The sequence below is a fragment of the Sparus aurata genome, chromosome 1, assembly GCF_900880675.1.
Source record: "Sparus aurata chromosome 1, fSpaAur1.1, whole genome shotgun sequence".
NCBI lineage: Eukaryota > Metazoa > Chordata > Actinopteri > Spariformes > Sparidae > Sparus > Sparus aurata.
The window spans coordinates 20241697-20260305 of NC_044187.1; the positions used below are offsets into that span (position 1 = coordinate 20241697).

Consider the following 18609-nt stretch of genomic DNA (forward strand, 5'->3'; position numbering starts at 1 on the left):
GAACTGTTAAAGCTACTACTTCTTTAACCAGCATAGCCATTCAATCTTGAGATTGCATAAACACAAACACAGATGGAAAAGGAACTTACAAACATGCGAAACACCACAAGACACAGACACAGACACACACACACACACAGGCACAGACACACACTTACGCACACACACACACACACACACACACACACACACACACACACACACACCACACAAACAAACACAATACAAACAAGTAAAGACGATGCAAGATCTGACTAGACAAATCAAAACAAACGAAAACAACACAAAATGACAAATGGCGACATTATGTTTCTAAGAAGAGTAAAAGGGTTCTTGCTGCTGAGGAGAAGATATAGGAAAGCAAAAGCCCATGTAGGTCTGGCCATACCTGGCATACATTCTGGAGTTTGGTCATCGATGATTCTCTGCATCTGAGTTTCCACCATGTCATCTTGGGCAGGCTTGGATTCAAAAACATCTGCTTTCCCAGAAGATGGTTGCAACGGATTGCTTTCAGAATCAGAACTGTGTGAGGCTGGGATGTCATATGTAAAGATAACAGAATCTGAACTCCTGCGACTTGTGCCGCTTATGCCATCAGTATCCAAAGAAGACCTGACAGAAGTTTCTGCAGTCTTAGAGAGTTGACTTTCTTTCCCTTGGGGAGAGCAGGAGGAAAACATCTGAGCTTGAGGTTTCTGTTGCGAAATGACAGGAAGTTTGCAGGGGAAAAGGTTGGACTTATTAGTGGGTTGACTACTGTCAGAATAACTCCTTCTGTCTTTGTTAGAGGCTTTACTTGTGTCACTATCAGCCTCAGATCTAGTTCTACGATCCAGTGTTAAGCCTTTTTCTTCTTTTCTTTGAACCTGATCAAGCTCCGATATCTGTGAGACTTCCATGGTCATTTCCTTGCAAGTTGTGCTGCTCGGTTTTACTACCAAATGTCGGGGTGAATCCTGATGATATGCTGTAATGCCAGCCTGTGAAGCTGAAAAAGACATCTCTATGACTGAGCACTGGTCATCATCATCTTCCTCCTCCTCCTCCTCCTCCTCCTCACCATCATCATCATCATCATCATCAGGAGAGGAGTCTGAAGAATCATTTCTCTGCTGTGAGTCCACTGAATTGGCACCTGTAGATGTGTCTGATTGAAGGTCTGCTATGGTAGTGTCTAGATAGTCTAGACCAAGGCTTTGAATGCTTTCAACCTCATTTTGAGAAATATTTATTCCATCCAAAGCATTGGGGGAAGCAGGGTGAACCTCTTTAGAGCTGTGTAGATTAGCTTCAGAGAGTGGACTTTTACTCTCTGACTTGTCACTTGAGGGTTTGATGAGTGTTCTTGGTTTGGGAGTGGGAATTTTGTCATTCACACCCTGAGTCACAGATGACTGTTGGACCTCTTGAAGAGCAGTAACAGAATCACTATTCTCAAGGGTTAAAGACTTTGTTTGATCTTCCCTTGTCTCCTCTGGCACAACTTCATCAACTGGATGTTCCCCTATGTGAAAAAATGCATATCCTTCCCCTTCTTCATCAAAGCTTCTTCTTGTCATATCAATTGCGCCCCCTCTGGTCATTTCAAATAGCTTCCCCTCTTGAAACTGAAATGGATCAGGACTTCTCTCATCAGCTGGAGTTCGAACAGGTGTTTTATCAGGTGTTTTTCTGTCATTTGCAGGAAAAATATTTATCTGTGCCTTAGCCTCAACTTGTGCGTTGAAGCCTTCATCATTCTCACCCTCACATGATGAAATTTCACATTCTAGTTCTTCAGCACACACCATATCCTCAGATGAGCCGTTAACTGATTCCATAGTTATTAGTTGTGACTGACTTTCTACCTTCTCTTTACTGCTCAAGCTAAGAGTGTGAGTGCTTTCTGTCACAATTTTTTCAGATTTTGTCCATGGTGTCTCTTGTGAGGGAGAATGTTTATCTGGTCCACATTTTAGATTTAGCTCATCATCTTTGTGATCACCTGTTTCTGACTGCTGTGCAGTGACATCTAGAGATTTGTCTCTCTTCGTTTTAGCCTCCTGTTCCATTTCTTCAAATGTTTTGATTTTTGCAGCCATTTTAAACATCTCCTCTTCTGGGGTGAATTGTTTTTCACTGATATCATCCTCTCTATCAATTTCATCGAGGGAGTCTTGCCTTATGAGAATGTGAAGATTTTCACTGTCGTGTATATTGGGGTCAGGGCACATGTCATCAGTTACTCCCTTTTCTGAACAGTAATATTTGTCCTTCATTTCACGATCCATTTGGGTGATATCACAGTTGTTTTCTTGCTCATCATGCCCACTTTCATCCTTGTAAATACTTTTGTCATAAACAAAACATGCTTCTAGCTGGGAGGCATAATCCTCATATACAGCTGTCTTGGATGCCATCTGAAGTACTGTGTCCTTGGGTTGAGTGGGACTTCCCTCAAGAGAGTCTGGACAAGGTGATTCTCTGGCAGGACTTGGTTCAATTGAATCAGGGGATGTTTTTGAAGATCTATCCTCCATGAGAGGACTTGCTTCAAGAGAGTCTGGATGGCATGGCTCGTTACCTAGGTCATCAAAAACCACAGTGCTTAGGTTCTCTAAATCGGATGGACGTTGTGGTGTGTCAGAGCAACTTGGTCGTTGCACAAATATGTGTGGTTTGAGAATCGAATCAGCAGCAACTAAACTGACATCCCTGCCATCATTCTCATAGTTATACATTGTCACATATGGTTTTATAATGTCCTCTGCCCCTCCAGTACAAACATTGAAAGGTGAGGCCACAGTTGATGAGGTTTGACCCTCACCCTCCTCAGATGAGAAACTTTTGGGACCTTCTTGGGAAGGGACCTTCTGCCATTTACTTTCCGTAGCTCTCTTTTTATTGATGTCCACAATGTTTATATTTGTGTCTTCCGGTGACATCATCTCATGTTCAGAGCAGAATATCTGCGCTTCTTTTTTTGTGTCTTTTGTCAGAATAACTTGTCTGTAGCTCTCTTGGACTAGCTTCTCTTCTGGGAGAGTTTGTATTGCCACTGGCTTTTCCTTGAGATGTTGATCCAAGTCGCTACTGAGAAGTGACAACATACCTGACATATCCCTTTCAGATTTAGGCTGTTTTTGCTGTGTCTTTCTTTCGATGTAGACTTCTTGGAATTGTGTCTCTAATACAGAACTTGGTGACAACTCTGTGACTTCAACGTCATCTGTCAGCTTGTGTTCATTTTCCTCCACACCTATCTTATCCTCCAAATTACTACGTTTCCGTATAACTTGTCTGTAGCTCTCTTGGACTAGATCCTCTTCTGGGAGAGATTGTATTGCCAATGGCTTTTCCTTGAGATGCTGATCCAAGTCACAACTGAGAAGTGACAACATGCCTGACATATCCCTCTCAGTTGTAGACTGTTGTTGCTGTGTCTTTCTTTCAATGTAGACTTCTTGGAATTGTGTCTCTAATATAGAACCTGGTGTCAACTCTGTGACTCCAACTTCGTCTGTCTGCATATGTTTATTTTCCTCTTCACGTATCTCATCCTCCAAATTACTACTTGTACGTATAACTTGTTTGTAGCTTTCTTGGACTAGATCCTCTTCTGGGAGAGATTGTATTGCTCTGGGCTTTTCCTTGAGATACTGATCCATGTCACTAGTGAGAAGTGCGAACATGCCTGACGAATCCTTCTCAATTCTTGACCTGTGGTGGTGTGTCTTTCTATTAATGCAAACTTCTTGGTATGGTGTCTCCAATACAGCATTTGGTGACAACTCCGTGACTCCAACTTCATCTGTCTGCATGTGTTCATTTTCCTCTACACCGATCTTGTCCTCCAAATTACTACTTGTCAGTATAACTTGTTTGTAGCTCTCTTGGACTAGATCCTCTTCTGGGAGAAATTGTATTGTCACTGGCTTTTCCTTGAGATGCTGATCCAAGTCACCACTGAGAAGTGACAACATGCCTGACATATCCCTCTCAGTTGTAGACTGTTGGTGGGGTGTCTTTCTTTCGATGTAGACTTCTTGGATTGCTGTCTCTAATACAGAACCTGGTGACGACTCTGTGACTCCAACTTCGTCTGTCTGCATTTGTTCATTTTCCTCTTTACGTATCTCACCCTCCAAATTACTACTTGTCCGTATAACTTGTTTGTAGCTCTCTTGGAATTGATCCTCTTCTGGGAGAGATTGTATTGCTCCGGGCTTTTCCTTGAGATACTGATCCATGTCACTAGTGAGAAGTGCGAACATGCCTGACAAATCCTTCTCAATTCTTGACCTATGGTGGTGTGTCTTTCTACTAATGCAAACTTCTTGGTATGGTGTCTCCAATACAGCATTTGGTGACAACTCTGTGACTCCAACTTCGTCTGTCTGCACATGTTCATTTTCCTCTACACCGATCTTGTCCTCCAAATTACTACTTGTCAGTATAACTTGTTTGTAGCTCTCTTGGACTAGATGCTCTTCTGGGAGAGATTGTATTGCCACTGGCTTTTCCTTGAGATGCTGATCCAAGTCACCACTGAGAAGTGACAACATGCCTGACATATCCCTCTCAGTTGTGGACTGTTGGTGCGGTGTCTTTCTTTCAATGTAGACTTCTTGGATTGCTGTCTCTAATACAGAACCTGGTGACGACTCTGTGACTCCAACTTCATCTGTCTGCATATGTTCATTTTCCTCTTTACGTATCTCACCCTCCAAATTACTACTCGTCCGTATAACTTGTTTGTCGCTTTCTTGGACTAGATCCTCTTCTGGGAGAGATTGTATTGCTCTGGGCTTTTCCTTGAGATACTGATCCATGTCACTAGTGAGAAGTGCGAACATGCCTGACAAATCCTTCTCAATTCTTGACCTGTGGTGGTGTGTCTTTCTATTAATGCAAACTTCTTGGTATGGTGTCTCCAATACAGCATTTGGTGACAACTCTATGACGTCAACTTCATCTGTCTGCATATGTTCATTTTCCTCTTCACGTATCTCATCCTCCAAATTACTACTTGTCCGTATAACTTGTTTGTAGCTCTCTTGGACTAGATCCTCTTCTAGGAGAGAGTGTATTGCCACTGGCTTTTCCTTGAGATGCTGATCCAAGTCACCACTGAGAAGTGACAACATGCCTGACATATCCCTCTCAGTTGTAGACTGTTGGTGCGGTGTCTTTCTTTCAATGTAGACTTCTTGAATTGCTGTCTCTAACACAGAACCTGGTGACGACTCTGTGACCCCAACTTCTTCCGTCTGCACATGTTCATTTTCCTCTACACTGATCTTGTCCTCCAAATTACTACTTGTCAGTATAACTTGTTTGTAGTTCTCTTGGACTAGATGCTCGTCTGGGAGAGATTGTATTACCACTGGCTTTTCCTTAAGATGCTGATCCAAGTCACTACTGAGAAGTGACAACATGCCTGACATATCCCTCTCAGTTGTAGACTGTTTTTGCTGTGTCTTTCTTTCGATGTAGACTTCTTGGATTGCTGTCTCTAATACAGAACCTGGTGACAACTCCATGACGTCAACTTCATCTGTCTGCATATGTTCATTTTCCTCTTCACGTATCTCATCCTCCAAATTACTACTTGTCCGTATAACTTGTTTGTAGCTCTCTTGGACTAGATCCTCTTCTGGGAGAGATTGTATTGCCACTGGCTTTTCCTTGAGATGCTGATCCAAGTCATTACTGAGAAGTGACAACATGCCTGACATATCCCTCTCAGTTGTAGACTGTTGGTGTGGTGTCTTTCTTTCAATGTAGACTTCTTGGATTGCTGTCTCTAATACAGAACCTGGTGACGACTCTGTGACTCCAACTTCGTCTGTCTGCGCATGTTCATTTTCCTCTTTACATATCTCATCCTCCAAATTACTACCTGTCCATATAACTTGTTTGTAGCTCTCTTGGACTAGATCCTCTTCTGGAAGAGATTGTATTGCCCCTGGCTTTTCCTTGAGATACTGATCCATGTCACTAGTGAGAAGTGCGAACATGCCTGACAAATCCTTCTCAATTCTTGACCTATGGTGGTGTGTCTTTCTATTAATGCAAACTTCTTGGTATGGTGTCTCCAATACATTACTTGGTGTAAGTTCAACCATATCAGTATGTTCATGTGTTCCTCCATGTATTGTATCCTCAACATTAGTACCAGCTGCTGGTTGTGTTTTTTCACTAATTGTAATCCTTTGCTCCTCACTAGAGGATTTTCGGATTTTAGTGAGAATAACTTGTTCAAATCTCTCTTGGATAGTGTCCTCCTCTGGAGACAAACTTTTCATTGGCTTGTCCTTGAGGTGCTTGTCCAAGTCACTGTTAAGCAGTGATAGCATGCCTGACATCTCCTTCACTTTCGTAGATGGCTGATATGAAGTCTTTTTCACTACCCACTCTTCCTTCACTGGGAGTTCTTCAGTCGAGGTGGCTTGTGTTTCTGTATAATCACTTGCAACTTCTTCACTTTTCCCTGTGACCTTGTGTTTTACTACAGCACAATCTTTTTCTTGTGTTGTGCCACCCCCTATTGCTCCTTTGTTTTCATCAGTGACAAATGTGAGAATTTCTTGTTCTTTGTCCTTTGTTATTGTAATTTGTTCAAACTTCTCCTGAACAATATCCTCTTTTGGTGTCTGACTTGCCATAGGCCTAGCTTGTAGATACTGATCTAAGTCACTGTTCATCAAGGACAACATTCCTGACATGTCTTTTACTGCAGTAGACGCCCCATGAGATGTTTTTCTCCCAATGTCGACTTCTTGCAGGTGTGGCTCCTCAATTTTGACCTCTGTTACTTCAGTGTCAGTTTGTGTACAAAGTATTTTGCTTCCATGATCCAATATTGTATTCTCTTTGCTTACTTCACAAAGTTCTTCTTCATGTGGATGTATGGTGTTCTTTTCCTCTCTTCTAGTAGAGAAAGTAAGCATTTCCTTGGACATTTCATGTTTCAATGTGAGTACTTCATTATTCTCATTCTCCCCTGAGTTGGAAAGATGGACCCTGATGTGAAAACTTGTGTCTGAGTCTTCAGCCATACCTTCATGCTTGGGACTCTCAGGACTTCTCAGGAGTTCATCACCTCTCATTTGATTCTCAAAAAGAGAAACATCTTCCCCAAAATAACTTCTCATACAGTGACTGGAGATGATTACTGGAGATGTAACAGAATTATCAGCCAAGGTCTCCACCTCAGGTGCCTCCAGCTGATGGCTCACATCTGCAGCTGTTGATGCCTGCTTGAAAAGTTGGTACTCAGGACTTTCCTCCAACTCAGCCTTTATGTCAGCACTGAAGTCCTCAGAAGGTCTGCGATCAGGGCTAATCTGTATGTCTTCATATAAACTCCTTCCAGTGCTTATGACTGGTTCTTCTAAATGCATCCTGCCTCTGACCTTCCCTGACACCTCCTGCTCCTCTCTCTGAGGGCTTACCCTTCCATCGTCAAAGTGAATTGCATCAGCAATTGTTACTGTGTCTCCAAAATAAGCAATATCTGAAGCTAGCTGTGATTCCTCAGAGTCATCTCTCTTTAAGCTTACAGTTTGTGCCTCTAAATCCAAGGCCCCATGCATATTAACATCGCTTTGTGGTTGGAAGCTGATGTGGTCCTGAGTTTGGATTTGTGATTTTGGCTCCTGCGCAGGACCTTGTTTAGTCTTCTGGAAGTGTTCAGGACCTACCGATTCAGTTATCAGTGTTGGAATAGAAGACGAAGCAATGGCTTTGTGTTCAAACAGCTCAGATTTACCACTCAAAGGGCCATGCCCAGCATCAAATGCTTTCATGAGCTCCTTTACAGACATAGTTTGTCTTCCATCGTCACATTGAATTGTATCGGCAAACTTTACAGTCTTTCCTAAAGAACCACTATTTGAAATGAATAGTGATTCCTCTGAGTGATCTCTGCTAAGACTTACTGGTTGGTCCTCTAAGCCTGTTTTGTCAACAATCTTAACCTCACTCTGTTTGTGGAAAATTGTGAGGTTCTGGGTTTGGGTTTGTGATTTTGGCTCCTGTGTGGGACTTTCTTCAGTTGTCTTTGTCTCTTTGGAGTCCCCTGATTCAGACACCAATGATGAAATAAAAGAAGGTTTTCCTTCTTCTTCAATAATCCCTGCATTTGTTTTTAAGGGACCATGCCCAGTCTGGAATGTTTTCATCAGCTCCTTAACAGATACATTCTCCTTACGTGACAAATCTGGTGCCTCTCTCTGTGGGCTAAGTTTTCCACCATCCCTTTGAACTGTATCAGCAAATGTTACTGCCTTTCCAAAATAAGCACTACTTGAACTCATTTGTGATTCCTCAGAGCTGTCTTTAATTAAGCTTGCAGGTTGATCATCTAAATCTTTTTTGCCACAGTTCTTGACATCACTCTGTTCATGGAAAAGTGTGGAGTCCTGTGTCTGGGTTTGTGACTTTGGCTTCTGTGTTGGACTTTGTTCATTCTTCTGTATCTCTTCAGAATCTGCTTTGTGTTCTATACGCTCAGCTTTCTTTTTTGAAGGGTCCTGTCCAGCCTGGAATGCTTTCATCAGCTCCTTAACAGACATAGTCTCCTTCTCTGACAACTCTGTTCCCTCTCCTTGTGGGCTGATGCTTTCGCCGTCCAAAGAAGCAGTAGCAGTTGATTTTACTACCTGTCCAACATCAGTCCTATCTGAAATTAATGGTGATTCCTCAGTGTTATCTCTGATCAAGCCTTCTGGTCGATCCTCTAAGTCAGTTTTGTTACATATCTTGACATCTCTCTGTTGGTGGAAAATTGTAAGGACCTCAGTTCGAATTTGTGATTTTGGCTCCTTCATTTGACTTTGATCAGTTTTCTGAATCTTGTCAGAATCTCCTGATTTAGATTTCAATGTTGAAATCCCAGAATCCTCAACTTGGTGGTCAAAAAGCCCTTTTGAAGGATCATGCCCAGACTGGAATGTTTTCATCAGCTTTTTCACAGACATGGTCTCATTCTCTGACAACTCTGGTGCATCTCTCTGCGGGCTAAGGCTTCCATCATCAACTTGAACTGTATCTGCAAATGTAACTGTCTTTCCAATGTATGCACTCTCTGAAATTAATGGTGATTCCTCAGAGTCTTCTTTGATTAGCCCTACTGGTGGATCCACTGAGTCTGTTTTGTCACTTATTTTAATAAATGTTTGTTGGGTGAAAACTGTGAGGTCATGACTTTGAATTTGTGATTTTGGCTCATGCATATGACCCTGTTCAATTTTCTGTATCTCGTCAGCCTCTCCTGATTCAGATATCAATGTTGAAATACAAGGAGATGCCACTGCTTTGTGCTCAAAAAGCCCAGCTTTATTTTTTGAAGGGTCCTGTCCAGTCTGGAATGCTTTCAACAGATCCTTAACAGACATAGTCTCCTCTAATCTTTCTGTTTGAGATCTGGGAGATTTAGGAGACTTGGGGACACTGGGTAGTTCTGGCATGTCTGCCTCAGTCTTCCTTGTAGTGATAGAAGATTTTGCCTGAGGAATTAGTTTCTGAGTAGTTTTCTGTACCTCCACCTCTTCGACTTTGTTCTGTAAAGCTTTAACTCTGTCCTTTATAGATCCTATAGGTGTCTCAACCACCGAAGGAGATACTGGAGGATCCACAACTGTGGTAGGTACAAGGGCACTCTCCTTAAGAATAGCATCCCCATCTAAAGACTCCTCAGAGCTCGCCCTTTCCAGCTCACCCTCAGAGCTGCTACATCCAGAACGCTCTCTGTCTCTAAGTTTCTTCCTAATAGGTTTCTTGATATCTGGGGGGCGTCGTTTGCCATCACGCTTTACAGTAACCTGTTCAAATGTATCTTGGACAAGATCTTCTTGTGAAGCACTTTTCACTACAGGTCTTTGTTCGAGGTATTGGTCCATGTCCATGCTGAGGTGTGAGACCATGCCAGTCATGTCTCTGACATCTGTGCCAGATCTACTCAAATTCTTCCCCTCAATACAAATTTCTTGTAAGACTGGTTCTACAACAGAGGGATATGTAACTTCAACAGTGTTAGTCTCATAGATTGAACACGATTTCTCTTTTTTAGCATCATCTTGTTGAACTTCCTGTCTGCTTCTGTTAATCCCATCTCTTTGAATCTCTCCAACCTTTTCCATCCTGAACTGTTCCCAAATGGCCAAAGGCTCTTTTTCCACCAAACCTCTAGTTCCAGCTCTCTCTTCACATAATAAATGCTCCATTTGCTCTGGAGTCAAAATAGAAGAAAATTTGATGTCGGACATGTCTGAGAGAAGATCCGGGCTTGCAAGAGTTGCAGGGTCAAGAGGTTGGTTAGCTCTCAGGGAGAATGTCTCAGTTGATTCAGATTCATCATCTTCAATTGAAAAAGTTGCACAACCAAAAAGGGTAAATAACATAAGGGACAAATGAAGTGGGGAAGAGAGACATCAGAAAACTGTGATCAAGACAATGCCATCAAAAATCCATCTTCAGTTCACAGAGTAAGAAGAGGAATGACAGGGCAGAGGATAAGGAGTCTTGAAGGAAGAGGAAAAGAAGATGGCGAAGTGATCCAGAAGAGTTTGAAGGGAAGTAGAGCAGCAACAGCACAAGCAAAGCCAGGAGGAGTAACAAAACAGGTAGAATATGGACAAGAATAACATTTATCTAATTTGTTTGATGACATATTCAGAGATTTAACGCAAAATATACAAAAAGAACAAAAGAAACAGGGAAACATGAAACAAAGGGACAGTAAAGAAGGAGAACCAACAAACAAAATTTCTCAAGATTGCTGACATGAAGTGTCATGTCCGCCTACAAATTAAAGTTTTGAAACATAGAAACCCAAAAAACTTTGAACACAAAGATTAATAGAGGTTTTTAGTAAGAAGGGGAGTGAATTAAGTAATTAAGGTCAAGTAATGAGATCATTGTTACTGGATGTCTGTAGTTTGTTGCAAAGTGTTACATGATTTAGCAATGTACTTAATTTCTTTGCTTAACTTTAGGAAATTAGATTATAGATCATAGAAAACTCAAATATTTCTTCAATTTATTTTAGATGTGTGCACTTTTCGTGGTATCAAATATCACTACAGGGTGAATTTGGAAATATGTTTTATAGTAATTAACTCTGTTTTGTGACCTTAAAGCACTATTACTTCACACAGAGATGAAAGTAGTGAAGTAAACTCATGAGTTAAAAATGAATAGGGATTCGATTTAAAGGGAAAGTAAATAAATGTATGAAAGCAACTCAGGAAAGTTGGCCAATGAAAAATAAATATGTACTTAATGAAAAACACAGTTCATACAAAATTAAAGATACTAATAAAACAAACCAGCACTAAATCTACTTAAAGTACTTCAACAAAGAACAAACAACATGATGTTGTTTGTCAATTATTTCTGTACAAACCAAATTAAGCTTTTCAGCATTCCAATGGTAAAACTGTTATTGGTATGTAGTCTGAGAAAATAATTGGTCAAAATGAATACTTCTTATGTGTTATTACTTCTAAAAATAATGTAATACACTACAAGATGAAATTCTAACAAGAAAACCTTGAAATTCAACGTAATTTTGAGCTGGCTAAAATAAAAAGTATTCATTTATGATTGATTAAATAAAAGAAAAGGTAATGGCAATTGACAATGAAAAATGAAAAAATTAAAAGGGTGGGAGAAAGTCAGTCTGGTTTGGAGTGAGGGGAATGCAGAGTACATCAGCCATAGCATAGCTGCCAGTAACAAACACGTAAATTTACACAGTGTTAGTAGAGCAAAATAAAAGAGCAGGTTAATCCAAAATGGAAAGTAACATATATCATCAGTGCATCTCTTAGCACATACAGATACTCATTTTTCTAAACTAATACTTTACAACATTTATGAGTTCAATTTAGACTGTGTTGTAATGACTGTGTTGTAATGTAAAAATAAATACAATTATAGATAATGAATGATAAATCAGTACAATTATGAATATAAATTCAATATATGATTATCTAGTTTACACTGGTACCCTCAGTCCAAAGGCTGACCATTGAAAAATGCATTGTAAAATGTGTAAAATGCACAAATGTATGTCTACAAACTGCATTAAAAGAATCACAAAATTCTAAAAGCTTTTTACCCTCTAACATAAGACACAAACATTGCAAAACAACAGAGTATATCTTACATTTCTTGTCACTCTTTTCACTCTGCAAAAAGGATCAAAAGGGCATAATTAGCAACAACATAATAATGATATAATTCTTAATTTGTTGTTGTAATATATGGAGTTAACTATATTTACCTCATCATCTGCATCTTGGTCTGAATCTGACTCCTACGTAGAAGAAAAAAACAGAGTGAAAGCAAAGGATTCAGTTACTGCAACTAAAATAATTTACTACTATTATATAAATACAAAATGTTATATACTCAAACTAACCTTTGAATATGTCGGAAGCGTGATGTTAAGGTTGCAGATAGCATTGTGGGTAAGACTACGATATGTGCGCGGTTCCTTGGTGAAGGACAAGCGACCACATGGCTCCTGTGCTGTGTCTCTAATCTGTCCATTAATTCAAAAAATCAGCATATTAATTACACGCATTTGGATTGTTTTAAATTTTTGAATACATGCATTGAACTATGACATATTTTTATCCAATGTCCGGTCATACTTTGATGAAGAGGGCCAGTCTGTTCTCTTTGAAGGCAAAGAAGCTGAACACATGGTGCTGTCCGCTTTTCGTAAGAGGCACCAGATTTCCAAAGCAGTCCGCAAATATAGGTTTTCCCTCCAGCACCTGTGTGTGAATATCAGAGCCTTGTCCATTATTAAAACCACTGGAAAACAAAGTCTACTTTAAATCTTGGAGAACAGCATTGTCAGATTTTTAAAGGACATGAACTGTATTAATAGGTACCTGCTGGCAAGCTGAGTTAACCTCTTTCTAGAGTCCCTTAAGATACCCACTTTGCTAACTTCACTCTTCATCCTCTCTAGTTTCTAGTCCCACCCTCTTTAGATTAAGACGTAATCACTTTTCCCTCTTCTTATTTATTCCCCATGATCACACCGACCTCAACATCTCGGCTACGGGCGACTTCAGTGAAGTTCTCTTGCTGCTCCAGGGTCTTGTCCATCTTGTCGTCTGTCATGCAGAAACAGCGCAGGCGGGCCTCAATGGGGTCCAGTGTCTTTGCAAAAATGACAAACTTGGCCATGTATGGAACGCAGATGATCTCTCTGTACAGCTGAGAGGCGAAACTAACAGACTCCTGGATCTGTCTGCAGTCTATCAGCCAGAATCTAGAAACATGAACAAGACTTTCAGTCAGTATCAGATTGATATCACCAGATGGTGCGCTAGGTACTCATAGTATCATGCTAAATCAGCTAAAAAGGGCAAGGAGTATTTAGATCAAAGTGTAAAGCCTCAATGTGAGTGCTCCACATTTAAAAACGTATACCTCGCTGACACATTCGTGGTGAAGGAAACACATTGGTTAACAAAGGTAAGGGGTGTAGAGCCAGTGATGTCCTCCCATTGGGCAGGGGTGGTTCCACCTAAAACACAGACCGAGGATTTGTTACCCTACCTGCTACACTTGTTCACAAATTGTTCATATTTACAGAGCGAACACCGAATTACATAGGTAACACATTAAATGTATTTGACTCTTCCGCATTATCACAACTTACCTGTAATGCTGCAAAGCAAACGTAAGGTGGGTGTCTCCCCACTGAACTCTGCGCCTGGCCCTTCACTGTTGGAGCTTTTGGGAATAGGTATCGTCATTGTGATTGGTTTGTGGAACTTCCTCCTTCTTGGCTCCAGGGTGACAATTGAGCTGAATGTCGCTTTGTTACCTAGAATCTTTCTCACTACCTCTACATCAATGGGCTGAGCCTGGAACAAGATGAAAAAATGATCAACATAACTTTATTGGTTGCCTTCCCTATGAACATGCCACCAATTCATGTCAGGCAGAGAAATGCACTATATGTACCTGTAGCCCAACTCTGATCTTTTTGGTGAGGGCTCCTTCAGGGAATACGGCCTGGACCTGAGGCACAAGAGTGCTACTGAGGACCCCACCCTCTGGTCCGATGAAATGGCTGTCCTGCTTTATCCGTGACACCACCGCAAAATATTGTGGGAAGTCCCGGGTGATGATGCGGCATATTCTTTTCTTTTCAAGCTCCTCAGGGGAATCAAGCTCTGCAAAGATCAGAAATATTCAATAAAAATACTCTATGAGCAGTTTTGGTGTTTCAGGTGTAATATTCTTTCAGTTCCTTCTCATTTCTTAATTTCTCTACTTCCCACATCTCATCTCTGTCCCGTTTCATTACTCTACTGTGGCCACTGTGATGGCTTCATGCGATCTCATTGTGGCTATAAGTTAGTTTTGCTGTTGTCTGCTTACTTTCATCCATGCCGTTAAGTATCTGGTTCAGTTCCTCCTCGGTGAAGTCACAATGGTGTTCCCTCCAGCTCTCTCCCGTCTCACTCCTCAAGATCACCAGCTCTCTCTCTGTTCCCCGCAGAGCTGCAAAATGTGGGATCTCCACAATCACCGGCCTAGAAGGGACCAAATGGTAAAGTCAAACACAAATTGTACATGAAAGTATGTATGTGGTAACAGTTTGGCAGAGCTGGCTTTATCAGAGATAATATGAAGCTTGGGTTGATCTATGGACTTATAAAAAAGAAAATAAGTTCTAAAAACAAAAAGAAACAAACGAAACAAAAAAAGATTTGAATTTCCATGCGTAACAAAACAAGCATTTACAGGATTTTTTATTTGACAAACATAAAAAGAACATCCATTCCACATCAATGACAGACTCCAACTAGAAACAATTCATGGGATTGGTAATATAGACTGAGGAAAGCACAGGGATAACTAAAAGAAAAACAAGGCAACAAGGTGTTTTAGCAAGAAACAAAGGAAGAAACAAAAAAAGAAATCAGGTGGACACAGTGAGTGGCAAATGTGGGTGAGGATGGGACCACTTCCAGGATGGTAGGTTGCCCCCCAACCACAGCCATACCCGAGGAACTTGGTTCCTGGAGGACCCAGCTGCAGGATGCGACTGACCAAGCTCTCACCCTCGTTTAGAGGGGGCGGAGCTGTGGGAAGGTGGAGCTTACTGATCCATACGCAGCACAGAGGAGGAGTGGAGAAGAAAATATGAACATACCAGATGACAGTGTAAACACTCTCACACAGGCAAACACACACAAACACAGATACTTACCCCAGGAACTGGGCTCCCGTGGGTCCTACTTCTATGATGCGACCAGCAAGCCCCTCACCCTCCACCATAGGAGGCATTGAGGCCAGACGGTGTCTCTTCACGAGCCTGCATGTCACCCGTGTGGGTGCAGAACATTTTCTTGGTGGCACGATGATTCGTAGGCCGTTGTGACGGCAACCACGCATGGCCCCGCCCCTGGCATCAACCATGAAGCTGACCAGGAAGCTGAAGAAAAGGGTCCCGCAAGAAGTTTATAAACTGTTTTTAGATTGGTTGTTAATAAATGCCCAGATGTTAAGCCTGTTGACTATGAGCCTCATGCGAAAAAAGCATATTGACATTACAGTAAGAAGGAACTATATTTATGGCACCATTCAAGACATATATAGCAACCAGCACAAGTCTGCAGATATTTCATTCATGATTCCAGCCTTGCTTTCGTTTTCTTCTATTGTTAAGATTCAATCCACTTGGAATTTAATTTGCAAGCCAGGCAAGCAACAAGGAAGGCACTGAATGAGACTCTTCTTAATCCGTCGAGGAGCATACAGTAATAGTGAAATATTACATATCTTCAGGCAATGCTCAAGTTTAAAGCAGTCAGATCTGCATCGTGATAAAATTGACTTGTTAGGCAAGTGTCTAGTTAACAAAACCTGCACCCAAGTCATGCATTAGGAAATCATGCCGACGGATAGGTTGGAAATGAGAAGGTTATTAAATAGTGAATGAGAAAAAGGTCACAGATGAGAGAAAATAGAGAGAGTGGCCAAAAAAAAAAAAAGAGAGAGTATCACCTGCTGTTGTCATGGTCTAGGCACGGAGAGGAACGACTAGAAGCAGAATACAACAACACACACACACACAAACACACACACACACATATACACAATCACAAACACAGTCAAGACAAAAGAGTGCACAAAGAGGCCACAAGAGAAAAACAAAACAAAAACAGAATAAAGAATAAGTAAAAGTGACAAAAACCTGACCAGAGACAGAAAAAGACAGAGCAGCAAAGATAATAGAATGAGTGGAAAACACAGATGTGAAGGAGTGAGAAATAATATACGGTAAACTCAAACTGGTTCAGAGGTGACTCATACACACCTTATAGTGAAAAAAGCAAATGAAAGTCTTTTACACCCGAAAACAGTGTGAATGTGTGTGTGTGTACCCAGAGTGCAGCAGAGTGGAGGACAGCACCACATTATCAAGGTGCTCAGCACCCCAGCTCAGACGGAACGAGTCCTTGTCGTGCTCTCTAGACAGCGCTGACACCTACAGACCAACAAACATCAGCAGGTCAGTTAGAAAACACAAAATCAAGATATCCTCAAATATTCTTGGATGGCTTAACCAAGAAGATGACAACCATACACTGTTCGTAGTCTTTGTCCTCACCTGGTGGCTTGTGAGCATGTCTTCAATGAGAACTCCTTCTCTCTGATGGAAGCTTTGGTGAATGGGAGTGTGCTGCTGCCTGTTGGAAAACTAAGTTGGAGTTTAGTAGTCTTTGCAGGTATCTGTCTACTTGCACATGCATCATGGCATGTCAGTTTGTTAAGTGTGAGTATGTGTGTGCGACTCGTGACCTGTCTAGGTTGTGGCTCGTGTAGCTGAAGCCGTCCAGGTAGTGTCCCGGCAGAGAGTCATCTCCCAACTCTCTGAGATCCTCTGCTCTCAGGTACTCTCCTCCATCACCCGTCATAGTGTCCTCACCTTGGAAACAAAGATGCGCCATTTGAGACAGGGTGGAGAAAAAAAAATCATTTTTCAAGTGATTTAAGTTCTGGAAGTTTCTGTCTCAATTCACTGAACTGGTCATTAAGAACTACCTGTCTTCAGTTTCAGGAACAACATTTTCTCCTTGCTCTGACATATTTCACTCATCAGAACAAACAGAGCCCTGGCAGTGGGACTCACAAATTATGTATGATGATCATTTGTGAAACAGGTCACTGGCTGTGACCAGGGTTAATATCATAAGTGAAAAATAAATTGAAAAGAGATAATACTGTCTCAAACTGAAATTAAATAAAAATGACGATGAAGTATGAATGAAACAATATTGCCTGGTTACAGAACTAATACAAAAACTATAAGTAATTAAATTAAATCAATTTCAGTTTTAGCAACAAGGTTTCAGGTTCATTTACCATTTTGTACATTGAAATGAAAGTTGCCTTGAAAATGATAAAAACTATAAAAACCTCAAACAAGACTTGAAAGCATTATGGAAAATGCATGTCTGCATGTCAGTATTACTAAATCAGTGCCATGATCCATGATCATCTTTAGGTGTCATGATCATATCCACACACTGCACACTTCATGCAGTAAATTTCCACCATTGCATGAACACGCAATCAACAAAGCGACTGATTACATCCTACAAACAGCGAAGTGTTTGATCAAGGAATGTTCATGGAATAATAACCACACAGGAGCAAAAGCTGGCCATATTAAATGCATGGACTCTAGAGGCAACCAGGAGATTACTCGTTTGTGAGTACAGGCCTAGAAATTAAATTCCCCAAATTCATTGTTTCAGCAAAACAAGCATTACTGCATACTACCACATCAATTACACTAACACTAATATAGTCCACACCATGCTGGCAGAGCAGCACGGACATTTTGCAGTACCTTCCAGCTCCACAGACATCTCAGATAATGGCTCTTCTTCCAGCCTCAAAGCTATGAAACACACAGCTTTAACACCCACAGTTTCGAAACTACATCACCCGCAATGCACAGCTCTTAATGACCACTGAACAAAGGAGAAGTAAGCCTTAACTTACCTTCTTCATCAGACACATCAAGGATCTCAGTCATGGTCTCAGGGACATTGAGCTTGTGTTTCTCTGTCACCGTCTGATGTTCACAGTCATGGAAAAGACAACAGGAATAGAGATTATTTGGTTTATTAGCTTTTCAGGGAAGATTGTAGACACAACTTACTGGAATCAAAAGCTTACCGTTGTGGTAGTGATGACCTCCTCCGTGACGACTTTCAGTGTGTCAACAACAGAGATGTATCCGAGACGTTTAGCAATAGACAGAGCCGTGTTTCCATTCTAACAGGAAGACAGGTGAACGTTTTAATGTGACATAAAAGTGACAATACTCATTGTTTTTTTTTTATATAAATACATTTTAAATATTTTCTTACCACTGTAGTGGCATTGGGCTTGGCGCCATGTTGCAGCAACACATTGATAATGTGTGTGTTCCCTTGTTGTGCTGCCTGGTGAAGAGGTGTGTATCCATTCTGCAGAAACAAAAGAGATGACATGAGATTTTTTTTTCACTGTCAACCAAAAAAACCTATATTTTGTCTTCTGCTTCTTCTTATTCTTGTCTTGTGCTAC

General features: G+C 41.0%; 1 protein-coding gene across 9 annotated transcripts in view; it reads right to left on the reverse strand.

Annotated features, from left to right (window-relative positions):
• The window catches only part of ank2a (ankyrin 2a, neuronal), an 87289-nt gene that overhangs the window by 30185 nt on the left and 38495 nt on the right, over positions 1 to 18609 (reverse strand). For 4 of the 9 annotated variants that reach the window (XM_030421603.1, XM_030421642.1, XM_030421600.1 and 1 more), the window contains 19 exons: positions 18411 to 18509; positions 18217 to 18315; positions 18040 to 18112; positions 16831 to 16957; positions 16640 to 16718; positions 16413 to 16516; positions 16033 to 16068; positions 15236 to 15460; positions 15029 to 15127; positions 14401 to 14555; positions 13981 to 14192; positions 13673 to 13880; positions 13441 to 13537; positions 13051 to 13279; positions 12648 to 12773; positions 12413 to 12535; positions 12275 to 12307; positions 12158 to 12179; positions 389 to 10345 (listed from right to left, as the gene is read on the reverse strand). In XM_030421603.1, coding sequence (XP_030277463.1) covers positions 389 to 10345; positions 12158 to 12179; positions 12275 to 12307; positions 12413 to 12535; positions 12648 to 12773; positions 13051 to 13279; positions 13441 to 13537; positions 13673 to 13880; positions 13981 to 14192; positions 14401 to 14555; positions 15029 to 15127; positions 15236 to 15460; positions 16033 to 16068; positions 16413 to 16516; positions 16640 to 16718; positions 16831 to 16957; positions 18040 to 18112; positions 18217 to 18315; positions 18411 to 18509 — 12103 coding nt within the window. The remainder of the gene's footprint in view (positions 1 to 388; positions 10346 to 12157; positions 12180 to 12274; positions 12308 to 12412; positions 12536 to 12647; positions 12774 to 13050; positions 13280 to 13440; positions 13538 to 13672; positions 13881 to 13980; positions 14193 to 14400; positions 14556 to 15028; positions 15128 to 15235; positions 15461 to 16032; positions 16069 to 16412; positions 16517 to 16639; positions 16719 to 16830; positions 16958 to 18039; positions 18113 to 18216; positions 18316 to 18410; positions 18510 to 18609) is intronic. The other 5 variants (XM_030421645.1, XM_030421630.1, XM_030421612.1 and 2 more) reach the window with 4 other exon arrangements.